At 39.8% G+C, this 12,645-nt stretch overlaps 1 protein-coding gene across 1 annotated transcript; it reads left to right on the forward strand.

The window, feature by feature from the left end:
- Nucleotides 1–902: 902 nt before the first annotated feature.
- On the forward strand, nucleotides 903–9,914 carry LOC118318644 (vitellogenin-2). Its single transcript, XM_035648487.2, has 34 exons — nucleotides 903–1,100; nucleotides 1,236–1,256; nucleotides 1,450–1,601; nucleotides 1,710–1,961; nucleotides 2,059–2,220; nucleotides 2,313–2,461; nucleotides 2,558–2,708; nucleotides 2,806–2,963; nucleotides 3,036–3,201; nucleotides 3,393–3,518; nucleotides 3,605–3,823; nucleotides 3,919–4,136; nucleotides 4,233–4,330; nucleotides 4,417–4,541; nucleotides 4,869–4,967; nucleotides 5,080–5,199; nucleotides 5,294–5,480; nucleotides 5,561–5,654; nucleotides 5,750–5,935; nucleotides 6,029–6,170; nucleotides 6,258–6,471; nucleotides 6,560–7,002; nucleotides 7,084–7,128; nucleotides 7,219–7,287; nucleotides 7,389–7,595; nucleotides 7,688–7,830; nucleotides 8,006–8,144; nucleotides 8,226–8,355; nucleotides 8,439–8,622; nucleotides 8,749–8,843; nucleotides 8,931–9,025; nucleotides 9,137–9,302; nucleotides 9,481–9,642; nucleotides 9,724–9,914. The coding sequence occupies exons 1-34, from the start codon at nucleotides 1,061–1,063 to the stop codon at nucleotides 9,834–9,836; spliced, it is 5,070 nt and encodes a 1,689-aa protein (XP_035504380.1). The 5' UTR covers nucleotides 903–1,060; the 3' UTR covers nucleotides 9,837–9,914.
- Nucleotides 9,915–12,645: the final 2,731 nt, after the last annotated feature.

Genomic DNA, 12,645 nt, shown 5'->3' on the forward strand with positions numbered 1-12,645 from the left:
ATTTTAAAATATAATTATTTGCATGGCACAGCATCACATCTCAAAAAGAGATGTCCTCCTGTTTTGTATTAGAGGTTGGTGCTGTTCTTGTATTTTAGCCAGGTGCTATCCATGGGGCTGAAAGTGCATCACCTGATTGGGCCTGCTTGCAGTTGTTGCATTGATGGATGAAACTGAAAATTGAATTATTGGAATTACATTTTTTTGTTACATCCTGGTCAATTTTGATTTTTATTAATACATTTTGATTTCATCTACATTTTTGGTGTCTAATTTCTTTTGAAATTCAAGGATTTGATCAGGAGGATTAAAAGGCTAAAGTGAATGATGCCTTCTGTTTGATAAACATGGTTCTACTTCTGTATGAGGTTCAGTAGATGACACTACAAAGCCTCACATTTGGTTTGTTTCGATCTGGTCACCCTCGCCACAGTACAAAGAAAAAGCTGACAGGGTTGTGACCGTTCAGGACAGAATGACATTTATTGACAGTATTTGACATTTATGCAACTTTCAAAAAATCATTCTGTAACAGCATTTCATAATATCGTTTTCAGAATCTAAGAGTTATCAATGTGAGTTAAAATCATTGGTCGATTACTGAATAATCGAATGCTGAATTTATATATATATATATATATATAAATATAAATATAAATATATATATATATACATACAGAGGCAGATATTGATGTTTGAAAACAACTTTATTAAAAAATTCACCAGAAAAACCAGGGTCGTTTTTACAAATGCATTTAAAAAGAAAACTAAAAAAATCAAAGAATCAAAGAATGCATTAAATAAAAAAAGTCATCAAAACACAGAGTGAAAGATGAGCTCAATGTCAGAGAGAGAGAGAGAGAGAGAGAGATAATCGCAAGCCAAGTGTTGGGTTACAACATCTTGTTGACATTAGTGACCTTTTGTTTGTCTAATCTACATGGTCAGGGCATGGTAACTTTGGAGTATTTTGATGTTTTTTGTTTGATGAGTACAAAGTCATCATAAAAAATGGCTATAAAAGAAACCCTCTGGTTGCAGTCAGTCACATTCATCAGCCATGAGGGTGCTTGTACTAGCTCTAGCTGTGGCCCTTGCAGGTATGTCTTACATTAAAAACTAAATCTAGTAACTATCTAATAACTTTCAATTGTCCTTTAGCATTTCACTCCTTTTTAACATATTGTGTTTGTGCTTTATGAAGACCAAAATGACCCTCTATTTTTACTTTTCAGTGGGCCATCAGGTCAGCTTGGGTAAGATATCTAACTTCATCTTAAAAATATCTTTAAAAAAAGTTTAACAAAACTGTGGTATAAATGTTGAAAGACAGCAAATTCTTATTGTTTTAGTTTGACTGAAATACAAATAGACTGATCAGATATATATATATATATTTTTCTTGGCAATTTCAACTGTATAAAAGTTAATAATTCAATATTATTGCAGCCCCAGAATTTGCAATTGGAAAGACCTATGTGTATAAATATGAAGCAACCGTTTTGGGTGGCCTACCTGAGGAGGGTCTGGCAAGGGCCGGAGTAAAAGTCAGGAGCAAAGTTTTGATCCATGCAGCCACCACTGACACCTTCATGCTGAAGGTAAAGAACATTACCAAGTACTAATACAATTTTACAGTGATTAACGACATGACAGTTTCGTCTTGACATGTTCACATTTCATTCAAACTGTCACCTCTCCCCTTACAGCTTGTAGACCCTGAAATCTTTGAGTACAGTGGCATCTGGCCCAAAGATGCTTTTATCCCAGCCACCAAACTCACCTCAGCCCTGGCTGCTCAGCTCTTGACACCCATCAAGTTTGAGTATGCTAATGGGGTTGTCGGTAAATTGTTTGCACCGGCCGGCATCTCCACCACTGTACTGAATGTCTACAGGGGAATCCTTAATATCTTCCAGCTGAACATCAAGAAGACTAAAAACGTCTATGAGCTGCAAGAGGTATGAACTATTAAATTTTCATGGATTTCCACCCACAAATCTCCACAATACACAATAATAATAAAAAACTCTTAAACATCTGACTTTTGTGATCTAGCCTGGAACTCAGGGTGTGTGCAAGACCCATTACGTCATCAGTGAGGATGTTAAGGCTGATCGTATTCTTCTGAGCAAGACCAAGGACCTGAACAATTGTCAGGAGAGAATCATGAAGGATATTGGCCTGGCTTACACTGAGAGATGCGTTGAGTGTGAGGCTGTGAGTATATTTTCCCTGACACTATTCGCTCTCTGATACAGTGCACTACTAGTGCAAGTGTGAAAATTTTGTGGGTCTGGTTGTTCATGCAGAGAGGACAGACCATGAAGGGAGCCGCTGCCTTTAACTACATCATGAAGCCAACTGCCACAGGAGCTTTGATCTTGGAGGCAACTGCAACAGAGCTGATTCAGTTCTCTCTTTTCAACATCTTGAATGGTGCTGCCCAGATGGAGGCTAAGTATGTTTTTTTTAAATTAAAAGGAGTATTGCAACCACTATTCAAAGCAAAAAATGCCCCAATGCAGATTAACTGAGTGCATATGTTAATTCATAGGCAAATCCTCACCTTCCTGGAGATTGAGAAGGCCCCAGTGGTGCCCATCACAGCTGAATATCTTTACCGTGGATCCCTGCAGTATGAGTTTGGCAGCGAGCTTCTCCAGACACCCATTCAGCTTCTGAGGATCAGCAATGCTGAAGCTCAGGTACTTCAGACAACTCTTCATCTTTAACATGATTTTTGTGTTGAAACCATCCTATAGCGGCATACTATAATACAGGAAACCTTTAATTTTCTGTTAGATTGTTGAGATTCTGAACCACTTGGTGACCTTCAATGTGGCCAAGGTCCACGAAGATGCCCCTCTGAAGTTTATTGAGCTCATCCAGCTGCTGCGTGTGGCCAGATTTGAGACTATTGAGGCTCTCTGGATTCAGTTCAAAGCTAAACCCGATTATAGGTAACTTTCATTAAGAGCCATTAAGCACAAATTTAATCAATAATATAATAATACAACGTCTCTCTTTCTTAGGCACTGGATCCTGAATGCTGTTCCTGCCATTGGTACTCATGTTGCACTGAAGTTCATCAAGGAGAAGTTCCTGGTTGGTGAGCTGACTATTCCGGAAGCTGCTGAAGCTCTGCTGGCATCTGTGCACATGGTGACAGCCGACCTGGAAGCCATCAAGCTTGTTGAGGCAAGTCACAGTTAAAATTGGCCTTGTGTGTTTTTGATGATGTGAGAACATGAGGGTTAGGGTTAGGATTAGGGTTAGCCGACCTGGAAGCCATCGAGCTTGTTGAGGCAAGTCACAGTTAAAAGTGGCCTTGTGTGTTTTTGATGATGTGAGAACATGAATGTAAACATTTATTTTTCACAACTCCACAGGGCCTGGTTATGAACCACAACATCCAAGAAAACCCAGTCTTGCGCGAGATCGTCTTGCTGGGCTATGGCACTCTGGTTGCCAAGTATTGTGCAGAGAATCCAACTTGCCCAGCTGAGCTTGTGAGGGTATGTATCGCTTGCCCCCCTTTGATTTAACAAAAATTTAGTTAAAACATCAGTGACATGAATGCTGATATCTGTTCCTCCTACAGCCCATCCATGAACTTGCTGCTAACGCTTTTGCCAAAGGTAGAATTGAGGAGCTCAGTGTCACTTTTAAAGTTCTGGGTAATGCTGGACATCCTGCTAGCCTTAAACCAATCATGAAGTTCCTGCCTGGCTTTGGAAGTGCTGCTGCTAATCTGCCACTCAGAGTTCACATTGATGGTGTTCTGGCCCTGAGGAACATTGCAAAGAGAGAGCCCAAGATGGTGAGACAAGATTTTCTGTCTCCTTCCATTACTAATAGTGAATACATTCCCTTGTTATTTGCAGTTTAAAAAAAAGATCCATCTTTGTCAATTAGATCCAAGAAATTGCCATCCAGCTGTTCATGGATAAGGCTCTCCACCCAGAGCTCCGTATGGTTGCTGCTATTGTGTTGTTTGAGACCAAGCCGCCCATGGGTCTGGTGACCACTCTTGCTGATGCCCTCTTGAAAGAAACAAATCTGCAAGTCGCTAGCCTTGTTTACTCTTACATGAAGGCCATGACGAGGAACACCGCCCCTGACCTTGCACCTGTGTAAGAACCTCAATAATATTCATGTTTCCAATATCTTTGTTTAGTGTAAACATGTTAGCACCGACAATCTCACATATTTTAATGTTCCACTTTCAGTGCTGCAGCCTGCAATGTTGCTGTGAAGATCCTCAGCCCCAAATTTGACAGACTAAACTACCGCTTCAGCAGAGCTCTCTATTTGGATGCTTATCACAGTAAGAGGATAACGGATGAATAATGTAGCATCCCAATTTTCGGGTTATGATATGTGTTGTGATGGGTTCTTGTCTTTTCCTTAAAGACCCCTGGATGATGGGTGCTGCTGCCACTGCCTTCTATGTTAACGATGCTGCAACTGTTTTGCCAAGAGCCATTGTAGCCAAAGCTCGCACCTACCTGGCTGGAGCTTATGCGGATGTTCTTGAGGTATGACAATTGTGTCTTTTATAGCATAATAAAATAATATCGTGGTGAATTCATTTTTTGGGAACAAGCATCACATTTTTTAATGATATAGTGTATATCAAGTGTGCAACTCCTATTTATATGGACCTTGCACAGTGTCAAAACATTACAACAAAAAGAGGGAAATGTAGCTAGCTATTGAGATTGATATTTATATCAAGTGTTTATTAAGTGTTTACCTAATCTAACTATTTATACAGTATATTAGCTTTACAATATAGTTATATTTCAGTGATCATTCTTAAAAATACTTCAAATACATCAAATGATATTTTTTCCTTTTTTTAGGTTGGAGTAAGAACTGAGGGACTCCAGGAGGCACTTCTGAAAGTCCCGCAGTCTGACAATGCTGACAGGCTCACCAAGATGAAACAAGTTATAAAGGCTGTATGTTCAAGGGATCATCCCAGTGCTAAAACTACCTCTATTTAAGGAAAATCAAGCTTTTTATGTTCGTAAAAGCTTCAATGATTGATTTACTGCTTTGTTTCCCCCATAGCTTTCTGATTGGAGGGCTCATCCTTCTAGCCAGCCCCTGGCCTCTGTGTTTGTCAAATTCTTTGGACAGGAAATTGCCTTTGCCAACATTGACAAAGCTATTGTTGACCAGATTATTGAGGTACAGCATCTTAAATGTGTACACACTGTAAAAAGTAACAACTTTGCTTTGGACTGAAAACCTGATTTCTCATGAGGTTTTTTTGTGTTTACAGCTGGCAACCGGACCTGCACTTCACGCTTATGGCAGGAAGGCTTTGGATGCCGTGCTGTCTGGCGTTGCACTGCATTTTGCTAAACCAATGCTTGTTGCTGAGGTCCGTCGCATCATTCCCACCGCTATTGGTCTGCCAATGGAGCTGAGTTTCTATACTGCTGCTGTGGCTGCTGCATCTGTTGAATGTAATTACCATGGGTGTAACTTAATTGATATGACTCTAAAAATATGATATTGATTCACACCGATCCCTTGTTTCCAATAGTCCAAGCTACTGTAACACCACCCCTGCCTGCGAATTTCCATGGTGCCCAGCTCCTGAAGTCTGACATCAACATCAGGGCTGCAATTGCTCCAAGGTAAACTGGTTGCACTTCATTTTTTTTCATCTTCTTTTTTCTCATCTGTCTCATCTTGTCTAACTGAAAAAAATGTATCATTCTGTCCCTTGCAGCGTTTCCATGCACACTTATGCAGTTATGGGTGTGAATACTGCTCTTATCCAAGCTGCCCTGCTGTCAAGAGCCAGAGTTCACACAATTGTTCCTGCAAAGATGGAAGCAAGAATTGACATGGTCAAGGGCAACTTCAAGCTTCAGGTCCTGCCTGTTCAGGGCATCGACAAGATCGCATCTGCAATGTACTTTACCTTCTCACCAAGCAAAATGTATCACCCAGTTTTAAGGTGTTGTTATCTTAAAACGGTTTAAACTTTTTTCCCGTTCTCCAACAGTGTTGAGACTTTTGCTGTTGCAAGAAATGTGGAAGACCTCACCGCTGCCAAAATCACACCAATGATTCCAGCTCAAGCTCAAGTACAGCTGTCCAGAGAGGCCCTCTCCTCAAACCTTGCATCCTCACTGGCTGATGACATGGTGAGTTTGATTCATTGACAGTGCTTTCCAACACAAAATCCTTCACCTTTCCAAAATAATGTTGTGATGTTTGTTTTGGTTTTACAGTCAGCATCATCTGAAATCCTTTCCGACCTGCCAAGAAAAATTGTCAACAAACTGAAATTGCCCAAGGCCTTTGAGAAGAAAATGTGTGCTGTAATTGAAACCTTTGGAGTAAAGGCATGCACTGAGATTGAATCTCGCAATGCTGCCTTCATCAGAGACTGTCCACTCTATGCCATGATTGGAAAACATGCTATCTTGGTTGAGGTGTCTCCAGGCAAGTGAAATGGATGACAATAAATTACTGCTAAAAATATATAAAAAGAAATACTATTAGTAAGGACATTTTATTTATTTGATTGCAGCTGCTGGACCAGTCATCGAGAAGATTGAAATCGAGGTTCATGTTGGAGATAAAGCAGCAGAAAAGATCATCAAAGTGATAAATCTGAGCGAGGAAGAGGAAATTCTTGAGGACAAGAATGTCTTGATGAAACTTAAGAAAATCTTGGTGCCTGGTCTAAAGAACAGAACTGCATCGTCCTCCAGCTCCAGCAGCTCTCGCAGCTCTTCCTCCAGCAGCTCCCGTTCAACCTCTGTATCATCCAAATCTTCCTCCAGCTCCTCTTCTCGCCGCCAGAGCAAAATGGTTGATGTTAATGCCCCCATCACCAAGACACCAAAGAGACCAAGCTACCGCTCCAGCAGCTCCTCCAGCAGCGCTTCGAGCAGCCGTTCATCGCTCCAGTCCAGCAGCCGCTCTAGCAGCTCCAGCTCCAGCTCCTCAAGGTCCAGCGCCCTGTCCAAGGTGAAATACAACTCTGATATGTGAAAAAAGTAGAGTCAAAAACAATGTGCAGGAATTAATCAATTGTTTTTCCTATTGCAGCAAGAACTGTATAAGATGAAGTTTACCAAGAACCATGTCCACCAGGTAATTATCAGATGTGTGATGTATGGTGCATGACACAGCCTCACCATACACAGTGTTTGAGCAGACTAAATGTGATTTATTTGTCTACAGCATGCCGTCTCGACACCCCGTGCCAACAGCAAGAGCAGTGCCTACAGCTTTGAAGCTATTTACAATAAGGTATGTCATCATAGCAAGCCATTTACAGTCTCAGGTATTTGGTGGGAGGAGGTGGGGGGTCAAAACTTTCATTGACTTCTATCTCTATTCTGCACTTTCAGGCCAAATACCTCGCTAACACTGTTACTCCCGCTGTGACTGTTCTCATACGTGCTGTGAGAGCTGACCACAAGGTTCAGGGATACCAGATTGCAGCTTACTTTGACAAAGCCACTGCCAGACTGCAGGTCATTTTTGCCAACCTAGCTGAGAACGACCACTTTAGAATATGTGCTGATGGTGTGATGCTGAGCTACCACAAACTGATGGTAAAAAAAAAACAAAGACATGAATTTAGTTGGAAATAGTTGATCAACATTTTTGTTATGCTTGAAATTTAACTCTGATAATTTTTTCTTAGGCCAAGATTGCCTGGGGAATTGAATGCAAGCAATACCAGACCGAGATCACAGCTGAAACTGGTCTTGTGGGCAAAAAGCCATCATTCCGCCTGAAGCTGACCTGGGACAAACTTCCAAGGAGCATGCAGCGCTATGCAAAGGAGTAATGTCACCAAATAATATACATTTTAATATATATTGAACCCCTATACAACTCAAGTGCCAAGTTTAATGAAAATGCAGCATTTTGGTCATAGATCTTTATCAGGAATCTTCTGGAATCCTGAAGAGATATTTAAAAAATGTTTAGAATAACCTTAACCTTTATGTCTGTTTAGACTCTCTGAGTACATTTCCCGTATTGCTCGGGAATACGGATTAAGCCTGGCAAAGGTCAAGAATGTCCGTAACCAGCTCAAACTGACTGTGGCTGTTGCTTCTGAGACAAGTCTGAATGTTGAGCTGAAGACACCAAAGGTATGGCTTTATTGCCTATTATAACTAATACACAGAACATGTTTCACCTTGTCACTCAAATTGTATATGTACTCTCTACAGAGGGCCATTTACAAACTTGGAATGGGTATCCCTGTTTCTCTGCCATTTGGAAACACTGCTGCTGAGCTGGAAGCATACCAGGACAACTTGGCTGACAGGATCATGTACATGGTCACCAAGGCTCATGCAGGTGAGCACATCAAACAGACCACAATAGCTGAATATTCAGACTGATCTGTCCATTGCTAACTTAATCTTTTCTTTCCACTCCAGCTGAGTGCACCATGATCAAAGACACATTGATCACATTCAACAACAAGAAATACAAGAACCAGATGCCCCACTCTTGCCACCAGGTTTTGGCTCAGGATTGCACCCCAGAACTCAAATTCATAGTTCTGCTGAAGAGGGACCAAACACAGGAACAGAACCAGATCAATGTGAAGATTGCAAACATGTATGAGCAACCAGTGTTTCTATCTAAATTATGGGGGTTGTCCAAATCAAAGACACAATTCTAAATGTGGCAATTCAGAAAACTACTACAACATATTACATGCCTAATCCAAGTGCTTTTCAACAGTGATGTCGACATGTATCCAAAGGACAACACTATCATGGTGAAGGTTAATGGAGTAGAAATCCCCATCAGCGACCTGCCTTATCAACATCCCGCAGGTTGGTTTTTTATTAAATTAAATTGAACTGTCATGTTAAAAAATATTCAGTTTGTTTAAAAAAAAATCTGATTTGCATTTATTTTAGGCAATATTCAGATCAGACTTAAGGAAGATGGCATTGCTCTCCATGCTCCCAACCATGGTCTTCAGGAGGTCTTCCTGAACCTGAACTCACTGAAGGTGAGACCAAAAAAACTGGCTTATATGATTTATACTTTTGTTAATGTACATAGTGGTGATGCGGCAGTTTAAGTGTAGTTCCAAAAATCTGAACTGGTTATTTGTCTTCAGGTCAAAGTTGTGGACTGGATGAGAGGACAGACTTGTGGACTGTGCGGAAGGGCCGACGGGGAAATCAGACAAGAGTACCGCACACCCAACGAGCGCTTGACCAAGAATGCTGCCAGTTATGCTCATTCCTGGGTTATGTCTGGAAAGAGCTGTCGTGATGCCTCTGGTAATACTTACTGTACACTACCAATTTCTTTTTTTTCTCTTAGAATACTCTAAACCAGTTTTACTTAACTGTTTCTTTTAATGGGGGGGGGGGGGGGGTGACTGTGCAGAATCAATGAATATCAGAAATTGGTTTCAGTAAAGGACTGTTATAGGTAAACATATTCAACTCATTCCAGAGTGTTACATGAAGCTTGAATCTGTGAAGCTGGAGAAGCAGATTGTCGTACATGGTCAGGAGTCCAAATGCTACTCTGTGGAGCCTGTCCTGCGCTGTCTGCCTGGCTGCATGCCAGTGAGGACCACCACTGTCAATGTTGGCTTCCACTGCGTCTCTGCTGGTGAGTCTACAAGCAGGTTCACAAAACTGATTAATAGCACAACTACCTTGAGCCTAACTGTTTGACTCTCCACTGTTGCAGATTCCAACCTGAACCAAGCTGATGGTCTGAACAGCATCTATCAGAAGAGCGTCGACCTAGAGGAAACAGCAGAAGCTCACCTCGCCTGTCACTGCACCGCTCAGTGCGCTTAATCTCATTGCCTTCTGGAATATACATTTTTATTTTAGTATTCTTGAACTGTAAGATTAAATAAATGGCAGAATCCAAAACACTTGTTTTCCGAGATTTATTCCAATTATGAATGCTTTATACAAATACAATAGTCTACATATCAAACCTTCCTCTCCCCCAAAATTTGAAGAAGAAAGCTCATCAATGCCTCAGCACTAAAAAAACTTAAAAACAATCACCAGCTATACCAAAATCTTACAGTCTCAGTCAATGAAAACACCACTTCAATGACTTGCAATCTTTGGGGGTGTAGTTTCACAACTATGAAGTCATGAATACACAGCCTGAATGTGTCTTCATAGGATTAAACAGGAGCTCGAGAACAGTGAATCCCTTTCTTTGGTCATTTACTATACAGATTCACAAAGTCAGGATTATTTCGATAATTAATGAAGAATGAAGAAGAAAATTAAGATAAAGCCAACATCCAGTTAGCCCATTTTGGAGTGTAAAGTTAACAAATTTTATGTTTAACAAAGACAAAAAACAAAGCAGATATAACATGTCAATAGTACGATTCTGGACTGATGGTCTACTTTGCCTTTCCCAAAGCTATTTTCTAACATATGGCTAATCAAGCAGCTGTAGGCCAATCTTTAAGACAAAAAAAAGCTTTTTCTGCTTTAGTCCAAGTACTGTTTATACACCACGCACTATACTTTACAGAGGAGCTTCATTTTTTGCTTCATTTTGTATCCACTGTCTCCAGAAACATGTCATACCTAAGAAACAAATGAATTAGGATTTGAATGGCAGCAATACATTTGGGTGAGAGGGAATTTGCCCGCTGTTGTGATCACATGACCCAAAAAGGTTACCTGCTGGTGTGTCCATTGTCATTTGCTCGGACTAGCTTAATGACTGCTATGTGAAATGTTGCAACGATATGCAACAATTAGTGTGTCTCACAGACCTGTTTTGAAGGTGGTAAATCATCAATGTTCTGAAGGAGTGCACTCCCACCTGATAAAGCAAACTTTCCAGGATTTCTTTTAAAGCTGCATTAAAGAGCGCAAGATTGCATAAGCATGTGCTGCAGCATTTACTTCAAGCAGGTCTTGTACCAATCTCAATTTCTCTGCCTTGCCAGCATCTATGATCTGATCTTTATAACGGGAAATATTGGTGTGCACACTGGTGATGTTTCACATGGAACAATAATGTCTGCTGCTAGTAGAGAGCTAAACACCTGTTTAATACCTTCAATTGCTTTAAGTTTTAATGGATATATTGTTCTTCACATGGTCTATAATCACATTTTGGTGCAATTAACATTTTTTAAACTACATCATATTTAATCTGTGCCCATGTGGTGGGACTCCTGAGAACATGTCTCCTCACAGAAGTGTGAGTGTGTGTGTGCTTCCGAAATTCATTGCACAAATGTGTTTGGCAGCCCTGTTTTAATGTTTTTCAGTAATGGATTATAAGAACGTGGGGTATCTATCTCTTGCCACCAGTGGTCTTCTCTACACTGTGTGACCCACGATACCAAATCGTTCCAATCAAAACCTGGGCCTGATTGTTCAGAAGTAATCTGAATGGATTTTGGATAATGAATTGGATCAAATCTTGAAAATGGGTTGTTAAAAACTAAATACGGATTCTAAATTTGGATTAGATAACTTAATCCAATGTTGTTTTTAATCTGGATCAAACCTTAAGTATGCATAGCTCAAAAAACTTTTTGGTGGGATAACTTTGATTTAAAAAATTCTGCATTTCTGTCCAACAGAAGGGTGAATTCAAACTGGATATCAGGAACAAAATTGTATTTATACTTTGTACCCGATTTTTCAAACATTACAGTGATAAAATAGATAAAGTAGAAATTTGTCTTGTCGGTACAGTAAGGTTAAATAAGATAATTTTGTTCCTCTAAAATAAACCCCCAAATAGCTGTCAATATCAAACAAAAATTCTACAATTTTAACTCTAATTTATCAAAAACTAATTAGTCAAAAACATATTCAAACAATTTCATCCCTGGTTGCATATCCAGTCAGTTCCTCATTCTGAACTTCTTAAATGAGAAACCCAAAGTTCACAAACGGATTCGTTTGGCACTCTCACACAACTACAGCAAAACAAAAGCCATAATTCAGATCAACCTATTAATAGTACAGCTTCAAACTTTTGGTGTCTCTACAAAGGAAGAATAACTCTTAATATTCATATTTTTTCAACTACTGTAAATTTGAAATTTGAATTGGAAACACATGGTCAAAATATCCATAATGTTTTTGAAAAAGTTATTTGTTTTATTTATTTATTTGTTGTGGGTCAGATGAGGGGTCGGATTTAAAAAAAATAAAATAAATAATGCACTTTGAGTGACTCCACTCTCTATTCTACCTGTTGCCTCTACCTACTCTTTGGTGTGAAATGCAGTTCCATTGAAAGCACTGGTATTCCCGATTTGGTAATCTTGAAAACCTTGTATCTGGATCAGGGTGATCCAATCCGATGTTGCTTTGAAAAAAGTGACAAAAGTAAGAGGGATTACATGATCCTTAATTGGCAAAACATAGGATTTCCAAATCTGGTTAATTTTGATCCAGATTAAAACATTTTGAAGAACTGGGCCCTGGAGCTTTTTTCTACCGAAACATGGTCTTGGAATATAAAAATGGATAAACTTTTGCTGAACTTTGTTTGGTAACTTAACTGCTATGATTATTATTTCAAAATCTGTTTCCAATTGCTCACATTTTGGCCTACTCTGAACCACAAGCTCATACTCTCTGTCTGACCCTATTGATATTTGAT

The sequence above is a fragment of the Scophthalmus maximus genome, chromosome 13 (genome assembly GCF_022379125.1).
Source record: "Scophthalmus maximus strain ysfricsl-2021 chromosome 13, ASM2237912v1, whole genome shotgun sequence".
In the NCBI taxonomy this organism is placed as follows: Eukaryota; Metazoa; Chordata; class Actinopteri; order Pleuronectiformes; family Scophthalmidae; genus Scophthalmus; species Scophthalmus maximus.